This window comes from Podarcis filfolensis, assembly GCF_964270895.1.
Source record: "Podarcis filfolensis genome assembly, chromosome: 17".
Classification (NCBI taxonomy): domain Eukaryota; kingdom Metazoa; phylum Chordata; class Lepidosauria; order Squamata; family Lacertidae; genus Podarcis; species Podarcis filfolensis.
The window spans coordinates 2,928,068-2,954,784 of NC_139621.1; the positions used below are offsets into that span (position 1 = coordinate 2,928,068).

At 50.5% G+C, this 26,717-nt stretch overlaps 1 protein-coding gene across 2 annotated transcripts; it reads left to right on the forward strand.

Moving 5' to 3' along the window:
- Positions 1–1,513: 1,513 nt before the first annotated feature.
- Positions 1,514–26,668, forward strand: HCFC1 (host cell factor C1). Of its 2 annotated transcripts, none has more exons than XM_083592353.1 (26): positions 1,514–2,537; positions 5,635–5,783; positions 6,118–6,278; positions 6,618–6,826; positions 7,020–7,104; positions 7,212–7,318; positions 7,425–7,604; positions 9,295–9,714; positions 10,469–10,629; positions 10,744–10,941; positions 11,310–11,537; positions 11,815–11,919; positions 12,279–12,498; positions 12,678–12,820; positions 12,914–13,052; positions 13,387–13,607; positions 14,892–16,626; positions 17,374–17,540; positions 18,615–19,164; positions 19,369–19,731; positions 20,138–20,259; positions 21,288–21,425; positions 21,577–21,762; positions 21,939–22,236; positions 23,967–24,030; positions 25,189–26,668. In XM_083592353.1, exons 1-26 carry the CDS (start codon positions 2,318–2,320, stop codon positions 25,226–25,228), a joined length of 6,609 nt encoding a protein of 2,202 aa, XP_083448479.1. In that variant the 5' UTR covers positions 1,514–2,317; the 3' UTR covers positions 25,229–26,668. The 2 variants fall into 2 exon arrangements, with proteins under 2 accessions (XP_083448479.1, XP_083448480.1); XM_083592354.1 differs by having other exon boundaries at positions 1,515–1,910.
- Positions 26,669–26,717: the final 49 nt, after the last annotated feature.

The window sequence follows — 26,717 nt, forward strand, 5'->3', positions numbered from 1 at the left end:
GGAACGTAGTACGGAGGCTTACTGGAACTAGGGTGAAGCCATTTTTGGCCAGTGTTCCGCCCATCCGGGTATCCCAAAAGCAGCCATCTTGGATGCGTATGTCTGCAGAAGGCACATACGGGTATACGGCGGCGCCATATTGAATCCCAGAACGCGGGGAGAGCTGTATACGGGCATTTGAAAAAGACGCCATTTTGGTCTTGTGTTTGAAAAGGCGGAGGCACATCCGGGCAATTTGTGGCGCCATATGTGTTTTCTGTTTTGTGACAGAAAAGCAAAGGGGTGGAACCAAGATGGCAGCTTCCAGGAAAGCATGAAACCTAAAGTTTAGATAATTTGTACTCAGTAGATAAGCACCGCCGGATCGGGGGTCGAGTAATTAAATCCAGAATGAGGTTCAGAAACGGGCAAGATGCAGCGAAAGCAAGCGAAGCATTTTTAAAGCAAAAGGCAGTGTGCCGGGACCCGGGGCGCGACCAATGGTGGGTGGGTCCAGCAGGTGGTTGAGGGGACTGACATGGACCATTAGGCCTCAAAGGGCAGAGCCACGCCATGTATTCAAAGCACGCGACCTCCCCCAAGGACTCCTGGGAGCTGTAGTTTTCCCGTCACGGGGCGGCTATCCTCGGCTCCCTTAAACTATGAAGTGTTTGGGAGTTGCGGGGTGGAGGGAGTGCCACGCGCTTTATAAGTGCACTGGACGTGCTTTAAACGTCTGGCGCGAATCCGCTGCATCCGCCATTGGCACTGCGAGCAGAAATTTCTTTTCTCATGGAGGAGCGTTCACGTGCTTATGCAAGATAGGCCCTTCATCTTTATCGAATATGGCGGCGCCCACGGGGTTGCTATAGGAGAGGGAAGCGTATGGAGCCTCCCTGCAGCATTCGTGGCCGGCGTAAGCAAGGAGGCCAATTGCAGGCGGGAGGAGGGGCAGTTGTTGTTTTCGCCCAAAAACAGCAAAGAGGGCGGGGCTTCCTGTTCAAAATGGCGACGCCCACATAAACGTTTTATCTAGGTACACAACGTATTGTTAGAAGTGGCTCCGGCGACTCGCGTTAAATTTACAAATTATTTTTTTAAAAAAAGAGTAAGCGCGATGAAAATGCGGCGCGCAGTCTCCCGCACAAACGAAGCGAGGCCCGCAAAAGAAAAGAGGCGGAGCCCGAATGTCCACAAAGATGGCGGTGTCCAGGCTGCCCCGCCCACTCAAAATGGCGGCGCCCTGGTGGGAGGGGTTCCGTACGGATACCTCGCCGTGGCCCCGCCCATCGCCGCTGCCGAGGAAGAGAGACTCCTCACAGGCGCAAGATGGCGGCTCCCAGGGCGGCGTGAAGGCGCCTGGAGCCCGCAGCTTGCCCATCGGTGCCGTACAGCGGGGGTGGATCGAGCGGCCCGTTGCGCCTGGAAGGCGGAGGGAGGGAGGCCTGGCTTAGGGCTCCGGGTCGCGGGGGCAGGCAGGGTCGGAGGGGGAGACGCGGCGGGTGGGGGGGACGAGGGGGAGGCGGCTTCTCCCTCCCTGCGGCCGCCATTTTCCGTCCGGGCAACACAAGATGGCGGCTCCCAGGGCCGGGCTCTGAGCGGGGGCCGGAGGGGGGCGGCAGAGGGGCCCTGCTGCGGGCGGGGTGGAGTAACTGCCCCGCGCGGGGTAGTTCCCTCGGAAGGGCAATTGGTAATAGTTTTTCGAAAGTGGGGAGGCAACTAGGAGGCAGTTTTTGTTTCGGCCCCCACCCCTCTCCCTGCCACACGGGGAGGGCGTTTGCCCCATAGGGAGGCTGCATTCCGGGGGGGCCGCGCCAGGCGATCCGAACTCGAGGAGCGGAGGGTTAGCAGCTCCTCCGCAAAGGGGCGCCTCCGCTCGCTCTCGGGGCAGCAACCTCGCTCCTCCCCCCACATAGGAAAGAAAAGAATAGGTATTTGCTTTTCCAATAGTTTCTTTTTTTGTGGGGGTATACATTTCTCAGCATCTCATTTTCACAACTACTCCGAAGTAGTTTGTTGCAGCAAGGAAGTGACTCCGGCTTAGTTTCCGCGGTGAGGGTTGTTGTAGCAGTAGTAGTCAAGAGAGGACTTGGGGGGGTGTTGTGCCCCATTTAAGGCGGGTGTTTTGACCAACCACCCTGGAAAAAAAGTGAAGCAGCCGTGTCTCCTACTCCCACTCTTACCTCGAAAGAGGTAGAGTGCATGTGGGTTGGAAGAGTGCCCCCCCCGCTCCTTTTTTTAAACCACCTCTAGATAAAAACTGATAGGGTTGCCTCTTTGTTGCGCGCTTTTAGAGGACTGATCGCTAGGAAGGAGACTTACTTGGGAAGTGCTTTCCATGGCTGCCGCCTCTGCTATTGTCCCTAGTGGGGGCTCCCCAACAGGTGGCGGGACCACCCCCGGGCTGCTCCAGCCCCGCTGGAAGCGGGTGGTTGGGTGGTCAGGCCCCGTGCCTCGGCCCCGACATGGGCACAGAGCTGTGGCCATCAAAGAGCTGATTGTGGTCTTCGGAGGGGGCAACGAGGGCATCGTGGATGAGTTGCATGTCTATAACACAGGTAAGGGGGGTGAATGGGCAACAGCGTCTAGGGTGTTCATAGGGTGAGGGCATTACCCCCATTTGTAGCCAAATCATGAAAAACTTGCTTATAATAGATCCCAGAAAGCCTTGTAATTCTCCATGAAAGCATGAAGTAAAAACTCTGATATCTTGTGTAAATGTATGTATATATGTATGTATAACTCCCACTTTTGTTTTAGGTTTAGGCTGCTAAGATTGCTATATTGTTTAACTCTTGCTCCCCCAAAGCTGCAAGTTGATATAGTAGGATGTGTGGTAATGGAGGTAGGAGAGCTAGAAGGGTGAAGTAGTTGTAAAGTCCCTCTTGTTCCTTCGCGGTTAAATTTCTTCCAGCCCTTTGGCTGTGATAATTGGCATGTGCTTGAGTCTTCTCGTTGTAGCAGTCTTCTGTTAGGTGGAAGTCAAGGGGCTTTACATTAGGAACTTTTCTTCCTCTGTGTTGGTGTCCGGAGAGGAGCAATTGAACTTTGGGGGTGCAGGAGGGCGTATCAGGGTATGTTGGCAGGGGAGCTCATCTCCCACTGGCAACATATCTTAAATGGATTATCTTGTTGCAGCCACATGAGCCCCAATCATCAGTCTCAGTGGGACTGGGGAGACTGCGTGGTCTGGCAAAAACAGAGATGTGCCCCAGCTTGACTGAAAAAGACAAATTCCCGAGAATTGTCTATCACGAAGCCAGTGCACCCAGCTTAGAATGCAGCTCAGGGTACCCTGAGGACACAAGTGCTTGCCTACTTTCAAGTTAACCCTAGTGTGTTGGAGGTAGCTGTGAGATGTTTTCTGCCTCCTCCCAATGTCAACACCCTGGTTCCCACATGCATTCATGGGGGGGGGGGGGGCGCTGGCAGAGAAGCTTTTCTTCCCCCAAGGGCTTGGCGGGAAAAATTCAACTTTCAAATGCTGCAGCTTTTAACCCCTTGTTGTCTGGTATCTTTGCTCAAATACAGAGCGCGCAGCAGTACAGTGCCTCTGAAAGTTGTGGTGGGTTCAGAGCAAATGCTGGAACATTCCACCCTGTAGCCATTTGGGAGGGGTCAAAGACCCTTATCTCCAGTGTCAAGAGTTGGAAACATTTACGCCTCATAGTGTCAGTTGTAGATTGAAGTTTGCTGAAACCCTTCCCAGGGCTGGCTTTAATTCCCGCCGCCCCCCCCCCCCAGTGAGTGCTAACAGAAAAAGTCACTTTTTGCAAGCAGATTCCCACCCATGATCTACTGTTCCTGTTCTTTATTGGGAGTCTGGGCTCAGGGTGGAGTCTGTTGGCTTCTTCAAACGAAGCTGCATGTGAGCGCATTGTGATGTTGGTTCTGTTTTCCTGCCAAAATGTAAGGATGGGGCAGGTGGGCCTCTGTTGTTCAGAAGCTCCTAGTACTCAGCTAGGGCATTATATACGCATTCTCGGAAGACACAATTGGTGTTCACTCTTTTTTTCCTTTTTTTGCAAGGCAGCAAAGGGGGGGGGTGAATTCATTTTCCCAGACCCATTGTTCCAGCAGGCTTTCAGCCCAGGTGATATACCAGGATTAGTTTAGGGACATGTAGCCTGCCAGTGTAAGCTTGCAGCGTGATCTGAGTTCTTTAAATTACAAAAATAACAGTAGATTAAGAGGTTAGCTCTAAAGATTACCAAATTGAGTATTAATTGGAAGGGTTTTCTGGAAGTAATCTTCACCAATGTTTTTATTTTGAACAGTATTAAAGGTTATTTCCTTTTCTGGATCAGAAGGTCCCTATTTAGTCTGAAAGGGTTACCATACCATCATTGTGTCTTCAGCCTAGTTGTTTCCTGCACAGTATGGTGATTCCTCTGTCCCTGATCTATGGGTTATGTGGACTTCCTAGCTTAGAATGCACAATTTGGGATTAGTATGAACATTTTCTCTGCTACAGTGAAGCAGATTTTGACACTTGTGCCTTCATTTGTGTTACTCATATGAAATAGAGAAGAGTCCTCATTTTAAACAAAAAGCAACTTTGGATATTTTGAAACACAGAGATCTGAGTGATCTGATAACAAGGCTTAAGACATTTTTTTCCTCCTGAAGGAAGAATTCTTCAAGAAGCTCAGGAAATGCAAAGTGTTTTTCCTTAGCAGAAGTGTTAAATTTAATTTCAAACTTTTTTCAATCCTAGTCATCTCATGCTACTGCTTCTTGTACTGCAAAATCAGTCTTTGCAGGCAAACAAAATGTAAGTGATGTTCGGAGACCTTCCTGGAAGCATTGGCTAGTTGTCAAAGCGAGGTGTTAAGAGTGGTGAAGGTGCTGGGTTGGTGTAACCTTCTTTGGGTAGTTCTGGTAGGCCTTCCAGCATAATAAGGTTTTGGTCATTGAGACTCGTTAAGTAGGGTTGCAGCTTAAATTCACTGCAGGAATAAATGTGTGGCCTGAAGCTGCATTGGGTTTGCAAGTGCATGTGGAAGGGAGTCTGTCTCTTCCTCCCCTAGAGCTGCTGTGACTGGAGTCTTGCAGTGTAAGGAGAGCTGGGCAGGAGGGGTGGGGGCAGCTTCCTGATTGGCAGTTGCCTCTTCTCTCTGATTTGCCTGATAGGCTGCTTCCTCCCGCTCTGCTCACTGTAAACAGTTCCTCTGGCTGGAAGAAGCCTTGTGCTGCTAAGTGCTGCATCCACCAGGAGCACTGGGAAGGAATGCCTCCTCCCTCATTTTGACTTATTTGCTTTTGTGGCCAAGATGTTTAGCTAGTAGAGTACTTCCTTTATTTCATTCTCACCAGACAGAGGTGAAGCCTCTTCGCTGAGAGGTTTTCCTGTTTCTGGGGTGCTTAGTGTAGGGCTTAAATGCCAGGAGAGGACAAGGAAAGGGGTTCTGTTACAAATCATGACATCCTCAGTCTGGAGGCAACGGAAGTCACTGCTGCAGTGAGTGCATGAAGACAGCTTAGGTCTTCAAATCAAGTGGTGGTCTCTCATTACGTGGTGGATTGGGAGCCAGGAGGGTGGAGAGAAGAGCCAGATTCACACATCTGTGCCTCCGCAGCTCAAGGTCTGAGCCCTGCTTGCATCTGAGCAGAGTTTAAGGCAGCCCTTCTGACTCCCCTCTGCTTGTCTCTTAGCTACAAACCAGTGGTTCATCCCAGCTGTGCGGGGAGACATCCCTCCTGGTTGTGCGGCCTATGGCTTCGTTTGTGACGGAACCCGTCTGCTGGTATTTGGGGGGATGGTGGAGTATGGCAAGTACAGCAACGACCTCTATGAATTGCAGGTGAGTGGCTGCAGGACATAAGACTGTTCTCAGTTCAGGAAGGGGGGTGGTTTGAAAGTTAAGCAAGGGGTTTGCACAGTACTACTGACACAGTGCTAAGTTGTGGAAGTCAGACCCTGGTCTACCTTTTTGATTCACCCACATTATTTCCTGTAGCTACTGTATTGGGCCACTAGTCTCAGAAGCAGCAGAGGGCTACCAAGTTTTTAACTTCTAGAAGTTTCTCTCTGTGCTCCTTTCCTTCCCAGCCACTCTCCCTGCTGCTTAGATGTTCTGCTTTTAAAATAAATCCTGCACTGCTCACTTGCTTTAACCACATGGCACTTTGTTTTAGGCCAGCCGTTGGGAGTGGAAGAGATTGAAAGCCAAGACTCCTAAGAATGGGCCCCCACCCTGCCCACGACTTGGCCATAGCTTCTCATTGGTGGGCAACAAATGCTACCTGTTTGGGGGCTTGGCCAATGACAGTGAAGACCCTAAGAATAACATTCCCAGGTATAGTGTTTGTGTCTTGCCCTGTGTCGTGATCAAGCTGTAGTGCTCCAGGTGCAACGACTTTGCTGCCAATTTGGACTGGAGCTTCTCACTTGTATTTCCATAACTGGGACCTATGCAAGGGAACCACTGGTCTTGGGGGTGTTGTTGAATTTGAGCGAATTATTCATTCCCACCTCACTTTTCTTTAATTCTTGAGAAAATATTGCTTGTGCTGTCTACAGGAAGGGGGTTGTAAAGGCCTGGGTAGTGTCTGTGGGTACACAGTTGGGAAGCAAAGAAGAGCCTGGCCTGGCTTTCATTTCTGTTTTTCTGTCTCTGCCCCCACCCCAATTACAGGTACCTGAATGACCTCTATATCTTGGAGCTACGACCAGGCTCTGGTGTGGTAGCCTGGGACATCCCCATCACTTATGGTGTACTGCCTCCGCCACGGGAGTCCCACACTGCTGTGGTGTACACAGAGAAGGACAACAAGAAGTCCAAACTAGTTATATACGGTGGCATGAGTGGTTGTCGTCTTGGTGACCTCTGGACCCTTGACATTGGTAACAGCATCAGGAATGGTTTATTTGCTTTGTTTTGGATTGAGGTGGCGTTTGTGGTACCAACTTAGAAGAGAGTGGGTCTTTTGAGCCCTGACAGGGATGCTAGTTCCAGCCTCAGCATCTTGAAAGGCTGGGAGGCAGGCTCAAGCACTGCAGGTGGAGTGATCTCTTTGCTGTGTTTTTCTCCCCTCAGAATCTCTAACGTGGAACAAGCCCACCCTGAGTGGGGTGGCTCCCCTCCCACGCAGTCTGCATTCAGCCACAACTATTGGGAACAAGTAAGACCTGTCTCTGACATTCTTTAGCCTGATTTCTCACTGCTTTTGAAAGCCTAATTCCTAGTCTTGTCACAACTTTTGATCACAATTTCTTCTCTTTGGGACAGGATGTATGTATTTGGAGGCTGGGTACCCCTTGTCATGGATGATGTCAAAGTGGCAACACATGAGAAAGAATGGAAATGCACAAATACCCTGGCCTGCCTCAACCTTGGTATGTGGGAGGATGTCCTACACATTCTTTCATTTCCCCCCACCCCCGCCTGTCTCCAGTCCTTTCCTGTCTGATCGCCTCTGTGTGTATTTCTGCCTTTGCACAGACTCCATGGCTTGGGAGCCCATTCTGATGGACACACTAGAGGACAATATTCCACGGGCCAGAGCTGGGCACTGTGCTGTGGCTATCAATACCCGCTTGTACATCTGGAGTGGCCGTGATGGGTACCGCAAAGCTTGGAATAACCAGGTTTGCTGCAAGGATCTATGGTACCTTGAGACAGGTAAGAGGGTTCAACGTAGGAGCAGGGGCATTATAGAACAGGTGGAGATTTTGAGACTTTAGATCTATGCAAATTGGCAGAAGTAGACACTGTTGGGGGAATTGCATGTTTGAGTGCTCTCTCCCTCTGCATGTTTACTGTGGGAAGCAGGATTTAATCTTGCCTTGTCCCCAAGAAGCTAACTTTACACATGCAAGGAGCTTCTAATGTAGGGGCAACAAACAGGTGGTGTGTATTGTAGTGCCATCTTGCAGTCTGGAGTAATAAACATAATTCATCTGCTTGAATTCCCTCCACATGAGAAGTTCTTTGCCTGTGAACAGCTAGCTTTTTAGGAGAAGGTGACTATATTTTGACAAGCTAGTTTTCTGGCAGCGGGGGGCAGGGTGGAGAAGCATTCAGGCATGCTCTTCCTCCATTTGCAGTTGGGCGTGATCTACAATATTACTTTTCTGAACATGTAGGTGTTTCCTTACTATCAGCATCTCTCTTGATTGTTGAGAATGTGGTGGTTTGCTCTGGTTCCCTCTTGTACTGCTTTGCAGGGAGTCTGCAGTATATTTAGTTTGTAGTAGACTGAAAAGACAATCTGAATTTGGCTTCTTACTCTAGCAAACTACATTTAATTTGTACCTAGCACCCAAACAGTGGGCATAGTGACTCCAGACTCCAGTCACTATTTTCCAGACCCACTGGTAGGTGGGATGAAGGAAGCTTCTGGCAACCCCCCCCCCCCGCAAAAGTAGGAATGGAACTTCTTCACTTCCTCTTCCACGGTTGTATGCCATTCTGTTCAGTATGCACATGTCAGGGTTCAGATGTTCTCTTACACTGTTGTCACACCTTCCTATACCATATCCTTTCCCCTGTAATCATTTCCTGAAGCGCCCCTCCAGCTTTCACTCCTCTGTCCCTCAAAATCCCTACAGCAATAAAGAAGGCAGCAGCCCCTCCACACCCAGTCCCCTGCACTTTCCTGAGTCTTTGCATGTCCCCTCCACCAGTGGATGCTCTGTGACTCAAGAGGGAACGTGCCATTCCCTTCAGGCACTGCTCCTATGGGGAAAGATCCAGATTACCACATCCCAGCCACTTCTGCCTAGGGGAGAGAGAGTTTTTTCCTCTGCTCTTAAACTAAATCCAATATTTGCCTGGCATTATGTCAGATGTTGTCAAGAAATTGCCACCAATTGCTGCAGAAATGGGAAGGAGAGCTCCGTTTCACTCAAAGGAACATTTTCCTGTATCCATAACTATCAGCACAGTAGAGAGATACCTCTGGCTGGCATTGTTTTCTTTCAGCCTCCTGGTATATGCACTGTTATTCTCCCCCAACTTCCAACTTCACCTGAAAAGGGTCTTAGAATGGGAAAAGGTGAACAAGATTTAGACCATGGAGAGAAACAAGCCAAGGCAATAATGCTGCTTGCATGCTGGTGCCTTTTTTCATCAGCACCTATGCTGCTGCTGCTGCTGCAAAATGGTCTGGGAAGCTAAAAAGAAAATGTTGATGGGGCTGGACTGGTTTGCCCTTGCTTTTAGAGTAGTGTCCCGGAGTAAGTGTGTGAAATGGTATGGAATAGCTTTAGAGGAAAGGTTCTCTAAGGAATGTGATGGGATCGAGTTCCCTTTGCAGGGTACCTGCATCGTCCTCTTCCTAATGCCATCTGTTCTTACTCTTCTGTTCCAGAGAAACCTCCGTCGCCTTCACGGGTGCAGCTGGTTCGTGCCAACACCAATTCCCTGGAAGTGAGCTGGGGCTCTGTCCCAACAGCTGACACTTACCTGTTGCAGCTCCAGAAGTATGACATCCCAGCTGCCACCTCGCCAGCTGCCAATCCTGTGCCCTCAGTGCCTGTCAACCCCCCCAAGAGCCCCGCTCCAGCTGCAGCTGCCCCAGTCCCCACAGTGCAGCCCCTGGCACAAATGGGCATTACCCTGCTGCCCCAGACCACAGCTGTTGCAGCTGCTGCTGGTGCCGTGGCTGCTGCTGCCGCCGCCCCACCTACCACAACCACCATCCAGGTGCTGCCTACTGTGCCTAGCAGCCCAATGCCTGTGCCTGCTGCTGCTGCTGCCGCTGCCACCGCCGCCACTCCTCGTCCTCAAGGTAAACGGGAAATCCTAGAGGGCAGCAGGGAGCACAGGACTCTTTATATTTTCAAGTAAAACCCCATCCCATCCTTGCCAGGAAGCAGGCATCTTTGTGAGCACACACTTTCTTCCCACTAACATCTGGTGAAAGAGCCATGCAGCTCCACCCGCAGGGCCCTCTTTACAGTAGCCCCAGGTTTTAGAAAGACCTCCCAAAGGAGGAACAGCAGAACACCTTCAACAAAATTAAAATAACATTTATTTCTTAAGATTATTAGCATGTGCATCTTTGAGTGTAGGGTGTGTTGGTCTAAATATTTTAAATGAAATGCATAAAAGCCAAATCCTAGTCTGTATTTGGGGCTTTTAAGTCAATGTCTACCCCCACCCCCCCAATGGGAGCTCTCAGAAAAATATCTGAGTCTGTTTGCCTAACAGTGAATCACATAAGGGGACATAAGTTGGAAGCGGGAAGGAGCGGAGCTGCGTTGAACAGTGTGTGCTTTTAAGGCCCTCATTTTTGTTTTTAAAATAAGCTTCCAGTTCCATATTCTTCATCGATGCGTATATGTTTCCTCACCAGTTCAAGGGGGAGGACGCTGTTCTTGGGATATTACTTACTGCACTTGGGGCAAGTGATCAAAGGAAAATGTACACTATCCATGCCAACTGTCTGCTTTTTGCGAGGGCAGCCAGCTTGAGAACCATCACAGTAACTAGGAATCTAGGACACAAACATGTCTTTTGGTTTTTGTCCTCTTCCTTGGCAGCTGTCCCAGCTGTGCTGAAGGTGACAGGCCCACAAGCTACTACGGGGACTCCATTGGTGACGGTGCGTTCAGCAGGGCAGGCTGGGAAGGGGCCTGTGACAGTTACTTCACTGCCGGCCGGAGTGCGTATGGTGGTACCCACGCAGAACACTCAAGGGACAGTGAGTATCGCTTAAAAGAATGGGGGGGGGGCTGTGCTGGAAGGAACTAATTCTCTGTCCTAAGACAAGAACTTCAGGACATTAACTTCCTGACACTCTTCTCTATCCTTCCAGGTGATTGGCAGTAGCCCCCAGATGAGTGGCATGGCTGCTCTGGCAGCTGCTGCTGCTGCCACTCAAAAAATTCCACCATCTTCAGCCCCTACAATGCTGAGTGTGCCTGCTGGCACAACCCTAGTTAAGACTGTTGCTGTTTCACCGGGAACCACCACGCTACCCACCACAGTTAAAGTTGCCTCTTCTCCCGTCATGGTGAGTATCTGCACCATACTCTCTGTTAGGAGGCTGTTTGGCTCATTAGCCTGCAACCAGTTTTGCACACAGCAGGTGGCAAGAGGGCAACATCTCCTTGTGCTTTGTGAATGAAACCCTAGATTTCTGCCTCCTGGTTGCCCCTTTTTAAAAAAGGGGGTGGGGGGCTTAAGGCAAGGGCAGAGGACCTTTGGTTCCTCCTGCTGTTACTGCTGGTTCCTCCTGCTGTTACTGGATCATCCCTGTCCATTGACCATTCTGACTGGAGCTGATGGGAGTTGTAGTCCAGCAGCATTGGGAGGGCCGCAAGTTTCCCACCCCTGCTCTTAGGGATCTTTGCTTTTCTCATGTTGGCCATGTTGATGCAGGTGAGCAACCCAGCAACCCGCATGCTGAAGACAGCCGCCGCTCAGGTTGGCACCTCGGTATCTTCGTCCACCACCAATACACCTACTCGGCCCATCATCACCGTGCACAAGTCTGGCACTGTCACTGTAGCACAGCAGGCCCAGGTGATGACTACTGTGGTGGGAGGGGTGACCAAGACCATCACATTGGTGAAAAGTCCCATCTCGGTACCTGGAGGCAGTGCATTGGTAAGTATCCAAGTTGGGGGGGCGGAGCTGAGAGCAGATAATATCTTTCAGCCCACTAAACACTCCACTCTAGATGAAAGTAGGCAATTGTACAGGACAGTTCCTTCCTTTAGCATTTGTGAGCTGCTGCTCTCCCTCAGTATTCTCTACTGATGAAGGTTTACCAGCTACTTTATTAACCCAGCTTCTCCTCAATAAGGATGAGAAGAGTGATAAGAGAAAGTCCCTTCATTTTTGGACATGTCAGGGGCAAACCAATCTTGTTTTCTCCTGACAGATTTCCAATTTGGGTAAAGTGATGTCAGTTGTTCAGACTAAACCTGTTCAGACATCAGCTGTGACAGGCCAGGCATCAAGTGGCCCTGTGACCCAGATAATACAGGTAAGAACTTACAACATAGGATTGGTTGCCATATATATCCCCAGCCCAAGAGCACTTTGCTGGACTGTTGATGCTACTTCCAACCACACTTTTAGATGTGCAAACTGAGGCACACTCATTAATTTTCAACACACTTTTAGGCATATACTTGTAGGGACCGAAAGCAATATTAAGTTTTTCTGATCATCACAAATTGTTCCATGGTGGCCTTTGTTACTTGCTTCTTGTGAACAATTTAGGTTCTTGCTCTTCTAGAGCTTCAGGGGTTTTTGTATGGCCTCCCTATTTGTTGAGTGCAAGCATATTGGGATGCTTGTTCTGTGCATCGTTTATTCCCTGTGTTTTCTCTGTTTCTCCAGACCAAAGGGCCCCTGCCTGCTGGCACTATCCTAAAGTTGGTGACCTCAGCAGATGGCAAGCCCACCACAATCATCACCAGCTCCCAGGCAGGCGGTACAGGCACCAAGCCCACCATTCTGGGCATCAGCAGTGTCTCTCCAAATACAACAAAGCCTGGCACCACAACCATCATCAAGACCATCCCCATGTCTGCTATTATTACCCAGTCAGGTGCCACAGGTAGGGAGTTGAGTACTTCCATGGCACTGGCTGGGTGGTGGGTAGCGGAACTAGAAGATGCTGGGAAGTGCAGCAGCCATTGGGATCACTCTTAGGATGGCTTCAGGAGCACTTCAGTGTTTCTCTATCCCAAGGGGTTAAAGCTCCCTCCGTGTTACAGCTCTGCCTCTTTTTTTCAGGTGTCACCAGTAGCCCTGGGATCAAGTCTCCCATCACCATCATCACCACAAAAGTGATGACTTCTGGCACTGGGACACCTGCCAAGATCATCACGGCTGTACCCAAGCTGACCACAAGTCATGGGCAGCAGGGTGTAACACAGGTGAATCAGCTAGTTAGATGAGAGGGCACTGAGTGCTGCGTTGTCCTGAGCTGCAACTCGAGTTCTTAACATGTCAAATGTGTGCCTTTCCAGGTGGTACTTAAAGGAGCCCCAGGTCAACCTGGCACTATCCTGCGAACAGTCCCTATGGGTGGAGTGCGGCTTGTCACCCCTGTCACGGTGTCTGCTGTCAAGCCTACTGTCACCACTTTGGTGGTGAAAGGAACTACAGGTGAGTGTGCTGGCCTGGGGGCAGGAGCAATAGGCTGGACACTTAGGCTAATGCATTTGCTTTTCATTATGAAGCCCCAGCAGCTGTGAGGGTAAGTTGCCTGTTAGGTAGAATGCTGGCTACACCTTGACTTGTGCTTGCTGTAAATTTGGTTGCCAGCTTTGTTTTCTTGCTGCTGTGCTGTCTATATGTCCCTAGAAAAGCAGCCTCATGGGACACTGATCAGGACCCTTGAAACCCATGTTTACTGCTGGGGGTACAGACTGGGTTTCTGACCCATTGAAACCAGCACACTGTGGAGGATACCAATCACAACCTTTCCGTCTTCTTCCAGGTGTCACAACCTTGGGCACTGTAACTGGCACAGTCTCAACCAGCCTAGCTGGGACTGGGGGACACAATACCAATGCCTCCTTGGCGACACCTATTACCACCTTGGGCACCATTGCCACACTTTCCAGCCAGGTCATCAACCCAGCTGCCATCACGGTCTCAGCAGCACAGACTACCTTGACAGCAGCAGGAGGGCTGAGCACTCCCACCATCACCATGCAGGTATGGAGTGGGTCAGAGGGAGCTTCTGCGGAGTTGTTTCCTGATAAATGTGAAGTCCTCATGGCCTCCCAGTAAATTGATGAGCCCAGGGGTCCAGAGTGGGCAAAGTACTTCACGTAACACATAATTAACTTGTGGTGCTTACTATTGTAACAAGATGGTTGCTGGCTAAGGTGGCTTCAAAAGGGGAACAGACGGATTCATAGATTCTCTTGTTGGTTATTAGCTGTGATAGCCAAATGGAACCTTTGGGTGTCACTTAGCTGGTGACAAGGCTTCTGTCTGCAAAATGCGGAGGGAAGCAATTATCAGTCCCTCAACTCTCTGGAGCATATTTATGGAGGTTGGAGAGGCGGGAGGGGGAGTTACTGGAAATTATTTTCTTCCCCATTGTGCTGAAAGAAGCCTTCCCTTCAGCTGAACAACACAGTAGGATACAGCCCACTGTGTTCAGTGCAACGTAGTCCTGTAAACCAGTTCCTGGGAACTAAGCAGGGGGGAAACGGTTCTCTTTGGTTTAGTGGCCCTGGGACGAAGGTTCCCTCTGTTCTCATGGCCCCAGTATTTTAATTTACAGCAGCTGTGGTCTAGCAAATACTTGTCCAAGATCTGAAACCCCAAGGTGAGCTTTATGTCAAGTGTGTATGTGTGCATGAGAGAGAGAGACATTCTTCTTGTTTATAATACCCAATAAAACCCTATTGCAGAATTCATTGTCCTTGGGTTATTATAGCTTCCCTGAACACTGGCCTGCTATTATATCTGTAAGGCCAAGCAAGAAGGAGGACAGACTTTAAGCTCTGCAGCACCTTAACTTGCTTATTTATGATGCTGCAGGAAAGATTTGCAGTCTGTCCTCTCCTGGTGGAGGCTTGCAGACCATTGGTTACCTGAACTAGCCTCTTAACATGTCTCATGTCCACTTTCCCTATAAGCAAGATCAAGGCTGCTATACAAGTTACACAAAATGAGTTGATAGAACTATGGACTATAGTTCTTCAGATTCAAGATGAGTTGGGGAGGTTATATTTTTGACGACTCCTCACAAACTAATTTTTTCTATCTGTAGAGAAGAGTACTATGTTAAATAGTTCTCCGTTATATACTGAGAAGCATTCAAAAACATAATTGCCAACTGCATCCTGAGCTGGTGTGGTTCTACCATCTCATTCTGAGTAATTTGTAAAATTGTTCTAAGACTTATTTTTTAACGGTGCAGAAAAAGTCCCTGGCCGAGGTGTTTATTCTAACGTGTGTGTATTGGTCTCTGCTTATTATCTCTAGCCTGTGTCCCAGCCTACTCAAGTCACCCTGATTACGACACCCAGCGGCGTGGAGGCCCAGCCAGTGCATGACTTGCCCGTCTCTATCTTGGCCTCGCCTACCACAGAGCAGCCCACAGCTACTGTTGCAATTGCTGAATCAGGGCAGGGAGACGCACAGCCAGGCACCGTCACTTTGGTGTGCTCCAATCCACCGTGTGAGACACACGAAACGGGCACCACCAACACAGCCACGACAACTGTAGTGGGCACTTTGGGTGGGCCGACCCAGGTGCAGTTTGTGTGTGAGGGGCAAGAGGGTGGTGGGCTGCAGCCCAATGGGAGAGTCGTGCGGGTATGTTCAAATCCTCCTTGTGAGACCCACGAAACAGGCACCACCAACACTGCCACCACTGTGCGGAGTGCTGGGCAAAAGGTGTGCTCCAACCCACCCTGCGAAACGCATGAGACTGGAACTACCAATACAGCCACCACCTCCAGGATTGAGAAGACAACTGCAGATCCGCCATGCCAAACTTTCCAGACTAGTGCCACTAGCACTACCATGACAGTGAAACCCATTGTGGGCACAGGTCAGCTAGTGTGCTCCAACCCACCCTGTGAAACCCATGAGACGGGAACCACCAACACAGCCACCACTGCCACCTCTAACATGGGCCGAGGGCAACCTGATGGTGAGCAGAAAGAACCAACCAACCCCCCATGCCAGACAAAGCAGACTAATACAACCAGCACCACCATGTCGGCAAAAGCAGATGTGCCCACTGAGCAACCATGTGCAGTCCGGATGGTGAGCTTTACTTCAGCTTCTGGTGTGCCCAGCGTTGCCTCTGGCACCACCAGCACAGTGCAGGCCAGCGAAAGACTACCAGCCCCCAAAAGCCTACAGTGTGAATCCCATCACACCCACACCACCAATACTGCCACTACGGCTCGGTCTCTGATGGGCCGAGGGCAGCCTGACGGTGAGTGGGTGGGATCCGCCAACCCTCCGTGCCAAACGCAGCAGACCTGTTCCACCAGCACCACCATGTCTGCCAAAGCAGATTTGCCTACAAAGCAGCTGTGCACAGTGCAGCCGGCATTGCCCGATTCAGGTTCAATGCTGCCCCCCTCAAGCACACCTTGCGAGACCAGCAAAACAGGTGCCAAGGATTCAGGCCCCCAGGTGTGCTCCAATCCACCTTGCGAGACTCACGAAACGGGCACCACTAACACAGCTACTGTATCCACATCAAACCAGGGTACTTCACAGCCACTTTGCTCAAATCCACCTTGCGAGACTCATGAAACAGGCACCACCAACACATCTACAACAGCCACTTCCAGCATGGGCGTAGGGCAGCAAGTGTGCTCCAACCCACCTTGCGAGACTCATGAGACTGGCACCACCAACACAGCAACCACCACAACATCAAACATGGGCGCAGGGCAGGGTGAAGGTGCTGGGCAAACTCCTGCTGCTCCACCCTGTGAAACACAGCAGACAAGCTCCACCAGTACTACTATGACGTCCAGCACCGGAGGTGATGGCACCCACATTTCCAGCTCAACCTCTTTGCCAGTGGGGGGCTCTGAATCAGGAAAAGCCCCTGAGGGAGAAAGTCCAGGTACTGAAGGATTACCACTTCAGAACCCAACCGCCAGAGTGTGCTCAAATCCTCCTTGTGAGACCCACGAGACTGGAACGACCCACACAGCCACCACTGTCACCTCCTCCATGGGGTCCAATCAAGGTGAGATCAGGCAGGAGAGGAACTCTGGAGAGGCACCTGCTCCCATCTTGCATTTGGATGCCTTGGGCCAGTGGCTTTCGGGCAGGGGGGGGGCTTGCGGGGGGGGGGACCCTGGGGATCTCTGGAAGCTTTATATTGTGACACCTTATGGTGTCACAGTAACCAGGAGCACTGCTTGGGTCCCTGTGTCATTTGTCCTAACTTTATACATTCAGTTTTCCTCAATCAAGTACCTCTTCCTGCTTGAGCAGGACTGGGCTTCTTGCACCACCTTTGGCACCCTTGTTTTCATGCAGTCAGTGAAATAAGTCCTGCATCTCTAAAGAGCAGGTGTTTTGAAAACTGTTTTGTCAGGGACTCAGGGGGGAAATAGTAATGGCAGGCGTCTCTTCTTCAGAAGAGTGTTGGGCTTACCCCAGGCGACGTTCTCAGCTCATAGAATAATGCTGAGAGCCCACAGTGCCTTGGAGAAACAGCATACGTATTTTTCTAACTGCCCTGAAATCCTTTGCAACACACATAAAAATCATTGGCAGACAAGTTCATGGAAAATGTGTTTTCAGAATTCAGAGGTCTGCGAAAAATGCTCTGGAGGACACCAGCTTTGATGCAAGTTTGGCTGCCTTATAGGTTCTTCTTCTATAGGAACCTAAGTCTGGGTTTACTGCTGTCTGGAGAACATGAACAGGCAAATGGAATCTAAAGTTGTGGCTTTGTTCTCATTGCATAACCATTTCCTCTTTGCAGACCAGCCACCTGCCACCAATGGCCAACAGGGGGAACCTGAGTCAACTGTGACTGAGAGCCCAGCTGCCAGTAGCCCCAGTACTGTTACAACCACCGTTGCCTCCACACTGCCCAGGGCTGTCACCACCGTGACACAGTCAACACCCCCGCCAGGACCCTCTGTGCCGGTAAGAACCACAGAACCAGAACTGGGCTTGAAATAAAACTTGTTCTTCCACCCTCATCTATTCCATGGGATATGCCAGAAGTTGAGGCTCTAAGGCCCACAGTGGGCTTTGAGGGAGGGAGGAACTTCCAACACTCACCAACACTGAGCCACTCCTTCTGGGCTCACAAGGGAGTGGTCACTAGGGTGGAGCGTGGAGGAGAGAATCGCCTTTTTATTCCTGCTTCTCCTCTCCCCATTCCTCATATGCTCACCTGCTAATACTTTATACGCAGCAATACAAATGGAGTTTAGAGAAACATTTGTTCATTCGGCCTGTTGGCGGTGGCCATTGAGAAGCGCAGCAGTAGCAGCACAGTTCCTCCTTGGAGCCTTCCTTGAACCTTGTCTCCCAGTGCATCATTTTCTGATCCTAGAGTTGCCCCTAGGTGGTTTGCTGATCCAGTCCCTGATCTTTCTCTCAGTTTGAACTCAAAATGAAGAGGAATGTGGGGAACTAAGCTTTAATTCCTGCTGCTTCCTTTATTTTTTATCATTCTACATGTTACATTTGTGTGTGAACAACTTAATATCCTGTAAAGCTCCATTTCTGGCTCCTCATAACAATACACTCTACCCCAAATGCATGCCAAAAGATCCTTAAGGGGTACCAGCATTCATTCCTCAAAAGTAAGAGAAATAAAATGAGAAAGAAATACATACCAGAGAACAGGGAGCTGAAATGCCTAGTCGTGACTGTTAAACAGAAATGCTGTGCTTGGGGCCTTTTAGGGACAAGTGATAGAATGGCTGGCTCCATCTTGCTCTGCTTCTAACCTTCCCAAAAGCATTTGGTTGACTAAGCTACAAAGTTCTGGGCCAGATGGACCTTCATTCTGATCCAGCATAAGCAATTCTGCCTTAATGTTGCAAGTTGCCTAAAAGCTGCTAGCAAACCTTGTGAGGCAGAGACATACTCAGTAAAGAAATTCTCCAAAGATGATGCCAAGTTTGCCTTTCCATCGCCCAGCCTTCTGATGCCAGGTCCAGCATCCCCAGCATCTAGGCTACTAATACCATCTCCTACTTGTTGCAGAACATTTCTTCTTTGGCTGATACTCCTGCGGAGGAGGCCAGTCCCCCCGCTGAGACACCAGCTGCCACCAGTACAGATTCCCTTACAGGAGCCTCTGAACCACTGCAGCCTCCTGCGGAGATGCAGGCAGCAGCGCCTGAGCCTCAGGAGCAGATCCACGCTGCACCGACAGCAGGCACCCCACCAGCTGAAGCTGCTCCCCAGCCAGAGCTCCCAGCGCCTGTGGTGGAGGCACCACCAGTACCAGCAGCTCCTGCCCGGGAGCCTGTCACCATGGTGGTGGTGCCTCAGGTGACCCCTGCTGCTGCTCCTGCTCCACCGCCACCTCCAGCACCAGCACCACCTTCAGAAGTAGAACAGTTGGCACTGCCCCAGGAGTTGATGGCCGAGAGCCAGGCAGGCACCACCACACTCATGGTGACAGGCTTGACGCCGGAGGAGCTGGCAGTGACTGCAGCTGCAGAGGCGGCTGCCCAAGCTGCTGCTACCGAAGAGGCCCAAGCCCTGGCCATACAAGCAGTTTTGCAAGCTGCCCAGCAGGCTGTAATGGGTGAGTGATCTCATCTCTCTTCCAATTGGCCCTGGGGTTATTGGGCAGGGAGTGTCCCGCTTGCAGTCATCCCTACATATTTATTCACCCAGCTGAGGTGGGGCACAGCCTCCTGCCCCCCCCCTTCTGCTTTGCGTAAGTGGAGCATATATCTTTCCTGCAACCTTGTTCTGCCTCCAATTCCATCCTCTGGCATTTTTGCAGGTCCTGGAGAGGCCATGGATACATCTGAAGCAGCGGCAACACAAGCGGAGCTCGGCCACTTGGCCTCGGAGAGCCCTGAGGGCCAGGCCACCGCCATCCCCATTGTGCTCACCCAGCAAGAACTGGCTGCCCTCGTGCAGCAGCAGCACCAGCTTCAGGAAGCTCAGGCAGCGGCAGTAGCGGCAGCCGCTGCGGCAGCTCAGCAACAGCCACCTCAGCACCCGCTGCCTTCCCACTTGCCCACAGAAGCCCTGGCCCCTGCTGACAGCCTCAACGACCCTGCCAGTGAGAGCAACGGCCTCAACGAGTTGGCTAGTGCAGTTACGAGTACAGTTGGGCTGTTACCCCCTACGCCCACAGAGAGTAAGTAGTGCCATATGTGTCCTGTAGAGTGGGGGCGCTCCGCCTTCTGGTGGCAGGAGGCTATGGACTGCTGCTTGATGCGGGGGGTGGTCTCACACCCAACCTTTCCCTAAGCTGATGGCCTCCAAAGATGTCCCATCAGGTCTCACCCTTGGCTGCAGTGGCTGGGGCTGGTGGGAATCCAGCTTCCTCTGGAGGGCACCAGGTGGGCGGAGACTAGTGCTTAGGACACCTTCCGCCCTTTTCCAGTCTCGGTGGTGTGGGTCTCTTGGTTAAGGTGGGATTAGGTTTTGGAACTTGTGCTTTACTCTCCATCTCTAATGGTGGAGAGATGCTTTGGAGGACAAATAATCAAGGTCTGAAATTTTCATTATTGTCTTCTTTGAACATGATTTTCCTCTTCCAGGCCTTGCTCCCTCTAATACTTTTGTGGCACCACAGCCAGTGGTGGCAGCGGCCAGCCCAGCAAAGCTGCAGGCGGCAGCTGCTCTGACTGAGGTTGCCAATGGGATTGAAGCAGCGCCAGTGGTAAGCTAAGGAGGGTCTAGAGGGGGAGAGATTTGGGGGGGGGTAGAGAGATACTGGTTTCTCCATCTGGGGGTGACCAAGGCATCCAGTAGGATAGGATGGTTTATGTTCCCCATTGCCTGGGAAGGCTGGGAAGATGTGTGAAAGGCTTTGGGCTCAGCTGGTCCTGCAGTCACTGCATCAGTTCTTTTCCTGCCTTTGGCCAGGGCAGAAGGGTTTCTGAGCATCTCCTTCTCTGTTGTTGCTTTTTTCTCTCCTCCTGCTTTCACAGAATACTATGCTGTATGCTCCTAGTGGCATTTTGCAGCCTCCGCTTGCATTAACAGGTGGTGGCCCCACAACCTGTCAGATGCGGCCTGCGAATAATTGGCCACTTTTTCATTTGGCCCGCTGGACAAAAGTGGTTCCATACCCCTGCATTTGCAAGATGGATTCCTTCGCCTTCACAGATGCATCTTTTGGCACAAGCATGCTATAAGTTCTACTGCAGCAGATGCCATCCACAGCTCAGATTTCTCCCCGATTCCCTCCTTGAATAGGATAGCTTAGACAAATCCCATTTTATTGGATGCCTTCGTCATCCCAGGAAGAAAAGGGAACTTAGAGTGCTCACTGTGAAGTTTCTAGTCAGATTAATAAGGCATCCAAGCCATATTCTATATGAAATGCACTATACATTTTCAAACTCACAAGTCAATGTACCTTAGTCCTTCAGCTAGTGCCAGGGCCTTCCAGAAGTCCCTTTGCCCCCCCCTTTTTTTTCTTTTTCTCTATGGTTTTTGCCTCCAAAGGGAGACAGTTTCAGCATTCTGCCTGTCTAAGGCTTGGCAGCCGACGGGAGGAGGAGCCTTTGGGATTGGTACTAAGCTAAAATTTAATTGTGCTGCTTCCCTGCCTTCCAAGGCAGTGGGAGATATAACCCAATCCTTACCTCAATCACCCCAGACAAGAAAGAAGCCTCACAGAGAGTATTGAAAGTTCTTTTTCAGCTTCCCAGAACTCACCCTCTGTTCTCCCACCCTGTTTAGAAACCAGAACCTCCCACTCAGCCTCCAAAGGTGGTTGTGAAGAAAGAGAATCAGTGGTTTGATGTGGGTGTTGTTAAAGCAACCAACATGATGGTGACACACTACTTCCTGCCTCCTGATGATGCGCCTGCCACAGAAGTAAGTGACCTTCACCTATCCTTTGCTTTCTTCTAATGATGCACATAGTTTGAAGATTCAAATCTTTGCTGCCATCATGTCTCTCATCCTTTGTTCCTACAACCATCAAGGTGGTCCTCAAGTCCTCTTCTCACTGCTCTTCTCCCTGCAGGATGACTCGGGCACCATACCCGATTATTCTCAACTCAAGAAGCAGGAACTGCAGCCTGGTACTGCTTATAAATTCCGTGTGGCAGGAATCAATGCCTGTGGCCGGGGTCCTTTTAGTGAAATTTCAGCATTCAAGACATGTCTGCCTGGCTTCCCTGGAGCACCATGCGCCATTAAAATCAGCAAGGTCAGTGCTCTTTCATTCTGCCAGTCACCTGCTATATCAGCTTCTTGTTCTGGGGTAGCTGGGGCAACCTTTGTTGCTTCTCCTGTTTAGCTAATGCCTCTACCCCAGTGTGGCCACTGGGAGCCAACTGTCCAAATCCTCAATCTATCTGTTGTGTGTGTGTGTATCTTTCTCAGAGTCCAGATGGAGCCCATTTGACTTGGGAGCCCCCTTCTGTCACCTCTGGGAAGATCACGGAGTACTCTGTGTACCTGGCCATTCAGAGTGCCCAGGCAGGTGAACCGAAGAGTGCAGCCCCCGCTCAGCTGGCCTTCATGCGAGTTTATTGTGGGCCCAGCCCCTCATGCCTGGTGCAATCAGCTAGTCTCTCCAATGCCCATATAGACTACACAACCAAGCCTGCCATCATCTTCCGCATTGCTGCCCGCAACGAGAAGGGCTACGGCCCTGCCACACAAGTCCGGTGGCTGCAAGGTGAGTGGTTGCTGCGATAGGAATTTGGGGAAGGGCTTCAGAAAGCATCTAGCCTGTTATCTTGTTTCTTCATGGAGAGGTCATAAGGCAGTTTCTCTTAAATGTATCCCCATCTACAGAAGAAGGAACAAGGAATTACCAGGACCCATTGGTCTCTCTCAGTGCTGTATACAGTTGTACCTTGGAAGTCAAACAGAATCCATTCTGGAAGTTTGTTCGACTTGAAATGTTCAACTTCCAAAGCACGGCTTCTGATTGGCTGCAGGAAGCACCTGCAGCCAACCGGAAGCTGTGGAAGCCCCACCAGATGTTCGGTTTCCAAAAGAACGTTCAAAAATCGGAACACTCGCTTCCAGTTTTCAATCATTCGGGAGTTGAAACGTTCGACTCCCAAGGCGTTTGGGAGCCAAGGTACGACTGTGTATATGTACTATTACATTTAAAATATTGAGCCCATTATGCAAATGAAATATATCTGCATAATTTTATCTCAGGTTGAGTATTTTTGTTGAGATGTTAGGGGGCATGAGAGTTGAGTGGTTAGTTTAAAAGGGACAGAAGGGTTTTGCAAAATTCCCACCACCACTGCATTGTATTGGCTTCAATTGATTACCACCAGTGTGGCTGAGAGATACTCCTAAGGATGTGTGGGTGGGTGTTAAAAAAAGATCCCAAAGTTCTCAGGTATATGGCCTATGTTCCACATTCTGTTGTAAATGCATGACATATATAACCCAACATCTAGTGGGCAGTTTGCTCCTAGCTTGGGAGTCTTAAGGGCAGCTCAAGAAGTGCCACTTCAGACTGGGAAATCTAGATTGTAAACTGCTTGAGGCAGGACCTGTTGTTTTGCCACTTACTATGTGAAAGCTCAGCGGTCGAGTCCCAGGTTCAGTGCTTGGCATCACCAGTTAAAAACAGGGTTTTGGGTAGCAGGTGGCTTGAAAGGCCTCTGCCTGAGACACTGGGAAGCCACTGCTAGGCAAAATAGACAAGACTGGCCTGGGTGGGCAGTCTGACATGTGGGTTATGTACAAAGTTAGACTCTATATAAAACATTACGTTGTGGAACACGTTCCACTACATTGGTTGAACTGAGGCCAAGAATACTCATCAGTTGAGAGGATGAGGGGGGGGGGGAATCAGTTGGGACCCGTAATGGAAAGGATTACTCACCATTGCATATTTCTGCCTATTGGGATGTCAAATTAGACCTTTCTGAGGTTAGGTGATTCTCAGGGTTGGCCAATTAAAGGGTTGCAGACCAACTCCAGCCTGCAATATAACCTTATTGGACCGCACTCTCCTGCCCCCAAGACACTGCCAACCCATGAATTGAGGTTTGGGCAGACATTTTTGTCCCCCATTTCTCTTGTAATTCATCACATGTTTTGAGAATGGTTAAGCATATTTGTTGGCAAGTCACACTGGGTGGTGTTCATAGTATTGGCCAAGACAGCTCACACTTTATAACTGTATAAAGTCCCTTCTTCTTTGGTATGCTGCAACATGGCTATGGATAATGGTCAGTTGTGAGGAGGTCTATTGATGGCATAGCTAACCTCCAGCTTGTCTCAGGAGAATAGGGCTGCCCTCTGGACTATTAATCTCTGGCTATTTGCTGTGTGCAAGTACCTGAGCTGGCATCTGGTACCCAAGTTTGCTGTGTGCTCTGGCTCTGGATAGGGACTTGCACCTCCAGTATATGCAGCACATTCTTTTCTTCACAGAATCCAGTAAGGATGGCTCCATGATAAAACCAGCCAACAAGCGGCCGTTGTCCTCTCCCGACCTGTGAGTATTTCCTAGTGGAAAGTCATGCAGTGTTTGTGTTTCAGGTCAAAGTGGGAGAGGGGAAGGAATGTGTACAGAAAGGGACATCTGGAGTCAGTGGGTCAAATCAAGTTCCTATTTCTTAACCCAGTTGGTCCAAGTTCCTTTTCTGTGTGCTGTGAATGGGCAGAGCCTGGGTGTATGGGGTGCTAGGGGAAGGTCGTACCTCTGATAGGGGCCAAATCGTGCTCCTTCCGGGGTAGTTGGTTCACCTTTGGTCCTCACTCTGCAATCAGCTCTCACCTGTGGCTTCTAGAAGCTGTCAGCATGAGACAGTGGCCACACCCCAGGAACTGCTTCGACTGGCCAGCTAAATCAGGTGAGGGTAGCCGATGGGTCTCAAATCCTCAGTGAGTCAGGGACTTTCCCTGCTTGCGAAGACAGGCTCCGGTGGATTGAGCAGATGAGCAATAGTGGGTCCAGCAGTCAAGAAGGCGGTTTCTGCACGTGCTGTAGAGGGACGTGAGGGGTAGGTGGGGCTCGTCCACCTGGGAAGGGAGCCTATCTAGGAGAAGGAAAACTGATCCTAAACCTCTGCTGCTTTGTGGAATATATTTGGGAGAAGAAAAGGCTAAGGAGCAAACCCTGTACAAATCTGGAGTAGAGTCCCTAAGACGCTTGGATGGTGCTTGTACACTTCCTTCCGGCAATTCCTGCAGCCAGGCTGGTACTCTGCTTTCCTTTGGACCATATCAGTGAGGCCAAGAGGGTAGTCTTGTCCTCTGGGCAGCCCAGGACCTCCGTACTTAATGACCAGGCTTGCACCCTGAGGAGGTCACTTTAGTGCTGCTAGTGCAGCGGTGTGGCTTCACCCCTGGAGGCACACTCCATTGTCTTTCGAGACAGATGGACACCAGCAGCCACAAATGGACAGAGCATTTCATGAAGGATATTTTTAGGTGGGAGGGCACCACAAGATGGGCTCCTTGCCAAGTGGAAATGCTTCTTCCTGGAACGGTTCTGCATAGGCAATCCAAGGTGAGAGAGATTCACTTTTGAGTGAGAGTGAGCACACATACCTATGCAGATGTAGATTTAGGAATTAATCTCTGAATCTGTGCATCAGGCCTAGCCTAGTATTTGGCTCATGAGCCCAACACATTTCTTTTCCTCTTTCAGGAAAACCGCTCCAAAGAAGCCCAAAGCAGATGGGCAGTGAAGGGCATCCCCTGCTGTCCCCTCTTCCTGCCTGCTCCACAGCCTCCACCTGAACCCCCAGCCAGTCAGCCGCCCCTTTGTGTGGAGGAAGATGGAACCGCTGAAAGCACATTTCATACACCACGGGGCTGGACTCTTGGGGTGGAGGACACAGAGGCTCAAGTGAGGGAGCCCCAAGCAGGGGCCATCGCTGTGCCATGCCATGCTATGCCATGCCATGCCCCAGCCTAGGGAGGGGGAAGAAGGACTGGAGTTCCTCCCCTGCCCCCTGCTGCTGCCCCGTTTAACATGGACGCTGATGTTAGGGGTGGGTTTGGAGGGGGAAATTGTTATGGGGGGAGGGGGGCTGTTGGGTTTTTTACAAGTTGCAGTTACAGGAATGAAGTTCTTTTTGTATACCCCAGCATCCTGTGTCTTGGGGGTGGGAGGGTTATTCTCCCTGCCTCCATTTCTTGCCTCTGTACAGACCCTCTCCCTCAGTTTAGTTTTTAGTGTCTGCGTTGGTAATGGAGAGAGAGGAGTCTCTACTGTTTGGGAAGGGAGGGAGGGGCGGGAGGTGGTTGGACCACCAATGCAGCTACTTTTGGGGGTGGGTGGGGGGATGCAGCTCATTCTACAACAGCTGTTCAAATGCTCAGCCCAGGGCGCTTGTGGCTTCAACCCACCCCCTCTTCTCTACACATGCAGCAATTCCTCTAACAGCACAAGCTGATTTTTCCCTCTGCTCTTCCCTCTCCAGACCACAAGGCGGCATGTCTAGGCAAAAATGCTTAGCCATTCCTCTCCATCGTTTTATATAAAACCCTTTTTAGGGGGGAGGGGGAGACATTTTGGAGGGATGGAACCTGACCCCACAAGGTCAGGGTGATAAGCTAGGAACAAGACTGCTGGACAATACTTTTGCCTGTTGAAGTACAGCTTTCCCTCTGGCTGGGGCAGGGATCCAGGTTTCCTCCCACTCCAAAGGACTATGTACACCCCCTCCACTCGCTGCCTCTCTGGACATTCCACAGAGGGGAAGGGAGAAGAGCAGTCAGGGCTTATTCTTCAGAGATGGTGGGGAATAGGCTATAAAATGAAAAGCAAACAGCTGCACTGACTGCTATGTCCTACCTCTCCATTGTCAAAGAGATTTGGCAGGTAAAGCAGGCCCCCTCCAAAAAATAGCAAACAAACCCAGGAGCAGACCCCCTTCCCCACCAACTTGCTCTGTGCCCTGGTCTTTTGTATTATAATGTATTTCGCTGTGTCCCCTTCCTGTTCAGACCCTAAGATCCTTCCTGCCCTCCTCTCCTACCCCATTTATTTTCCTTTGAGACAGGAACAGTCCTCCTAGGAGTTCCCCATGGCTGTCCACCCCTCCGCTCCCCCTCACCCTAGTGCTGCGTATCTGTCGTTTTTGTGCTATTTTGAAGAATTAAAGACCTCCTTTTTTTGGAAACCAGGTTCTGTCTGTGAAACTAGATCTTTCCCTCATCCTCTTCTAGCAC

What these genes read in the sequence shown, in the direction of transcription:
- HCFC1 (XM_083592353.1), top strand. Translation starts at nt 2,318, where the DNA reads ATGGCTGCCGCCTCTGCTATTGTCCCTAGTGGGGGCTCCCCAACAGGT. An exon ending in ACGACCTCTATGAATTGCAG is followed by an intron (nt 5,784 to 6,117) that starts GTGAGTGGCTGC and finishes ACTTTGTTTTAG; the next exon opens with GCCAGCCGTTGGGAGTGGAA. An exon ending in GGTGGTGAAAGGAACTACAG is followed by an intron (nt 13,053 to 13,386) that starts GTGAGTGTGCTG and finishes GTCTTCTTCCAG; the next exon opens with GTGTCACAACCTTGGGCACT.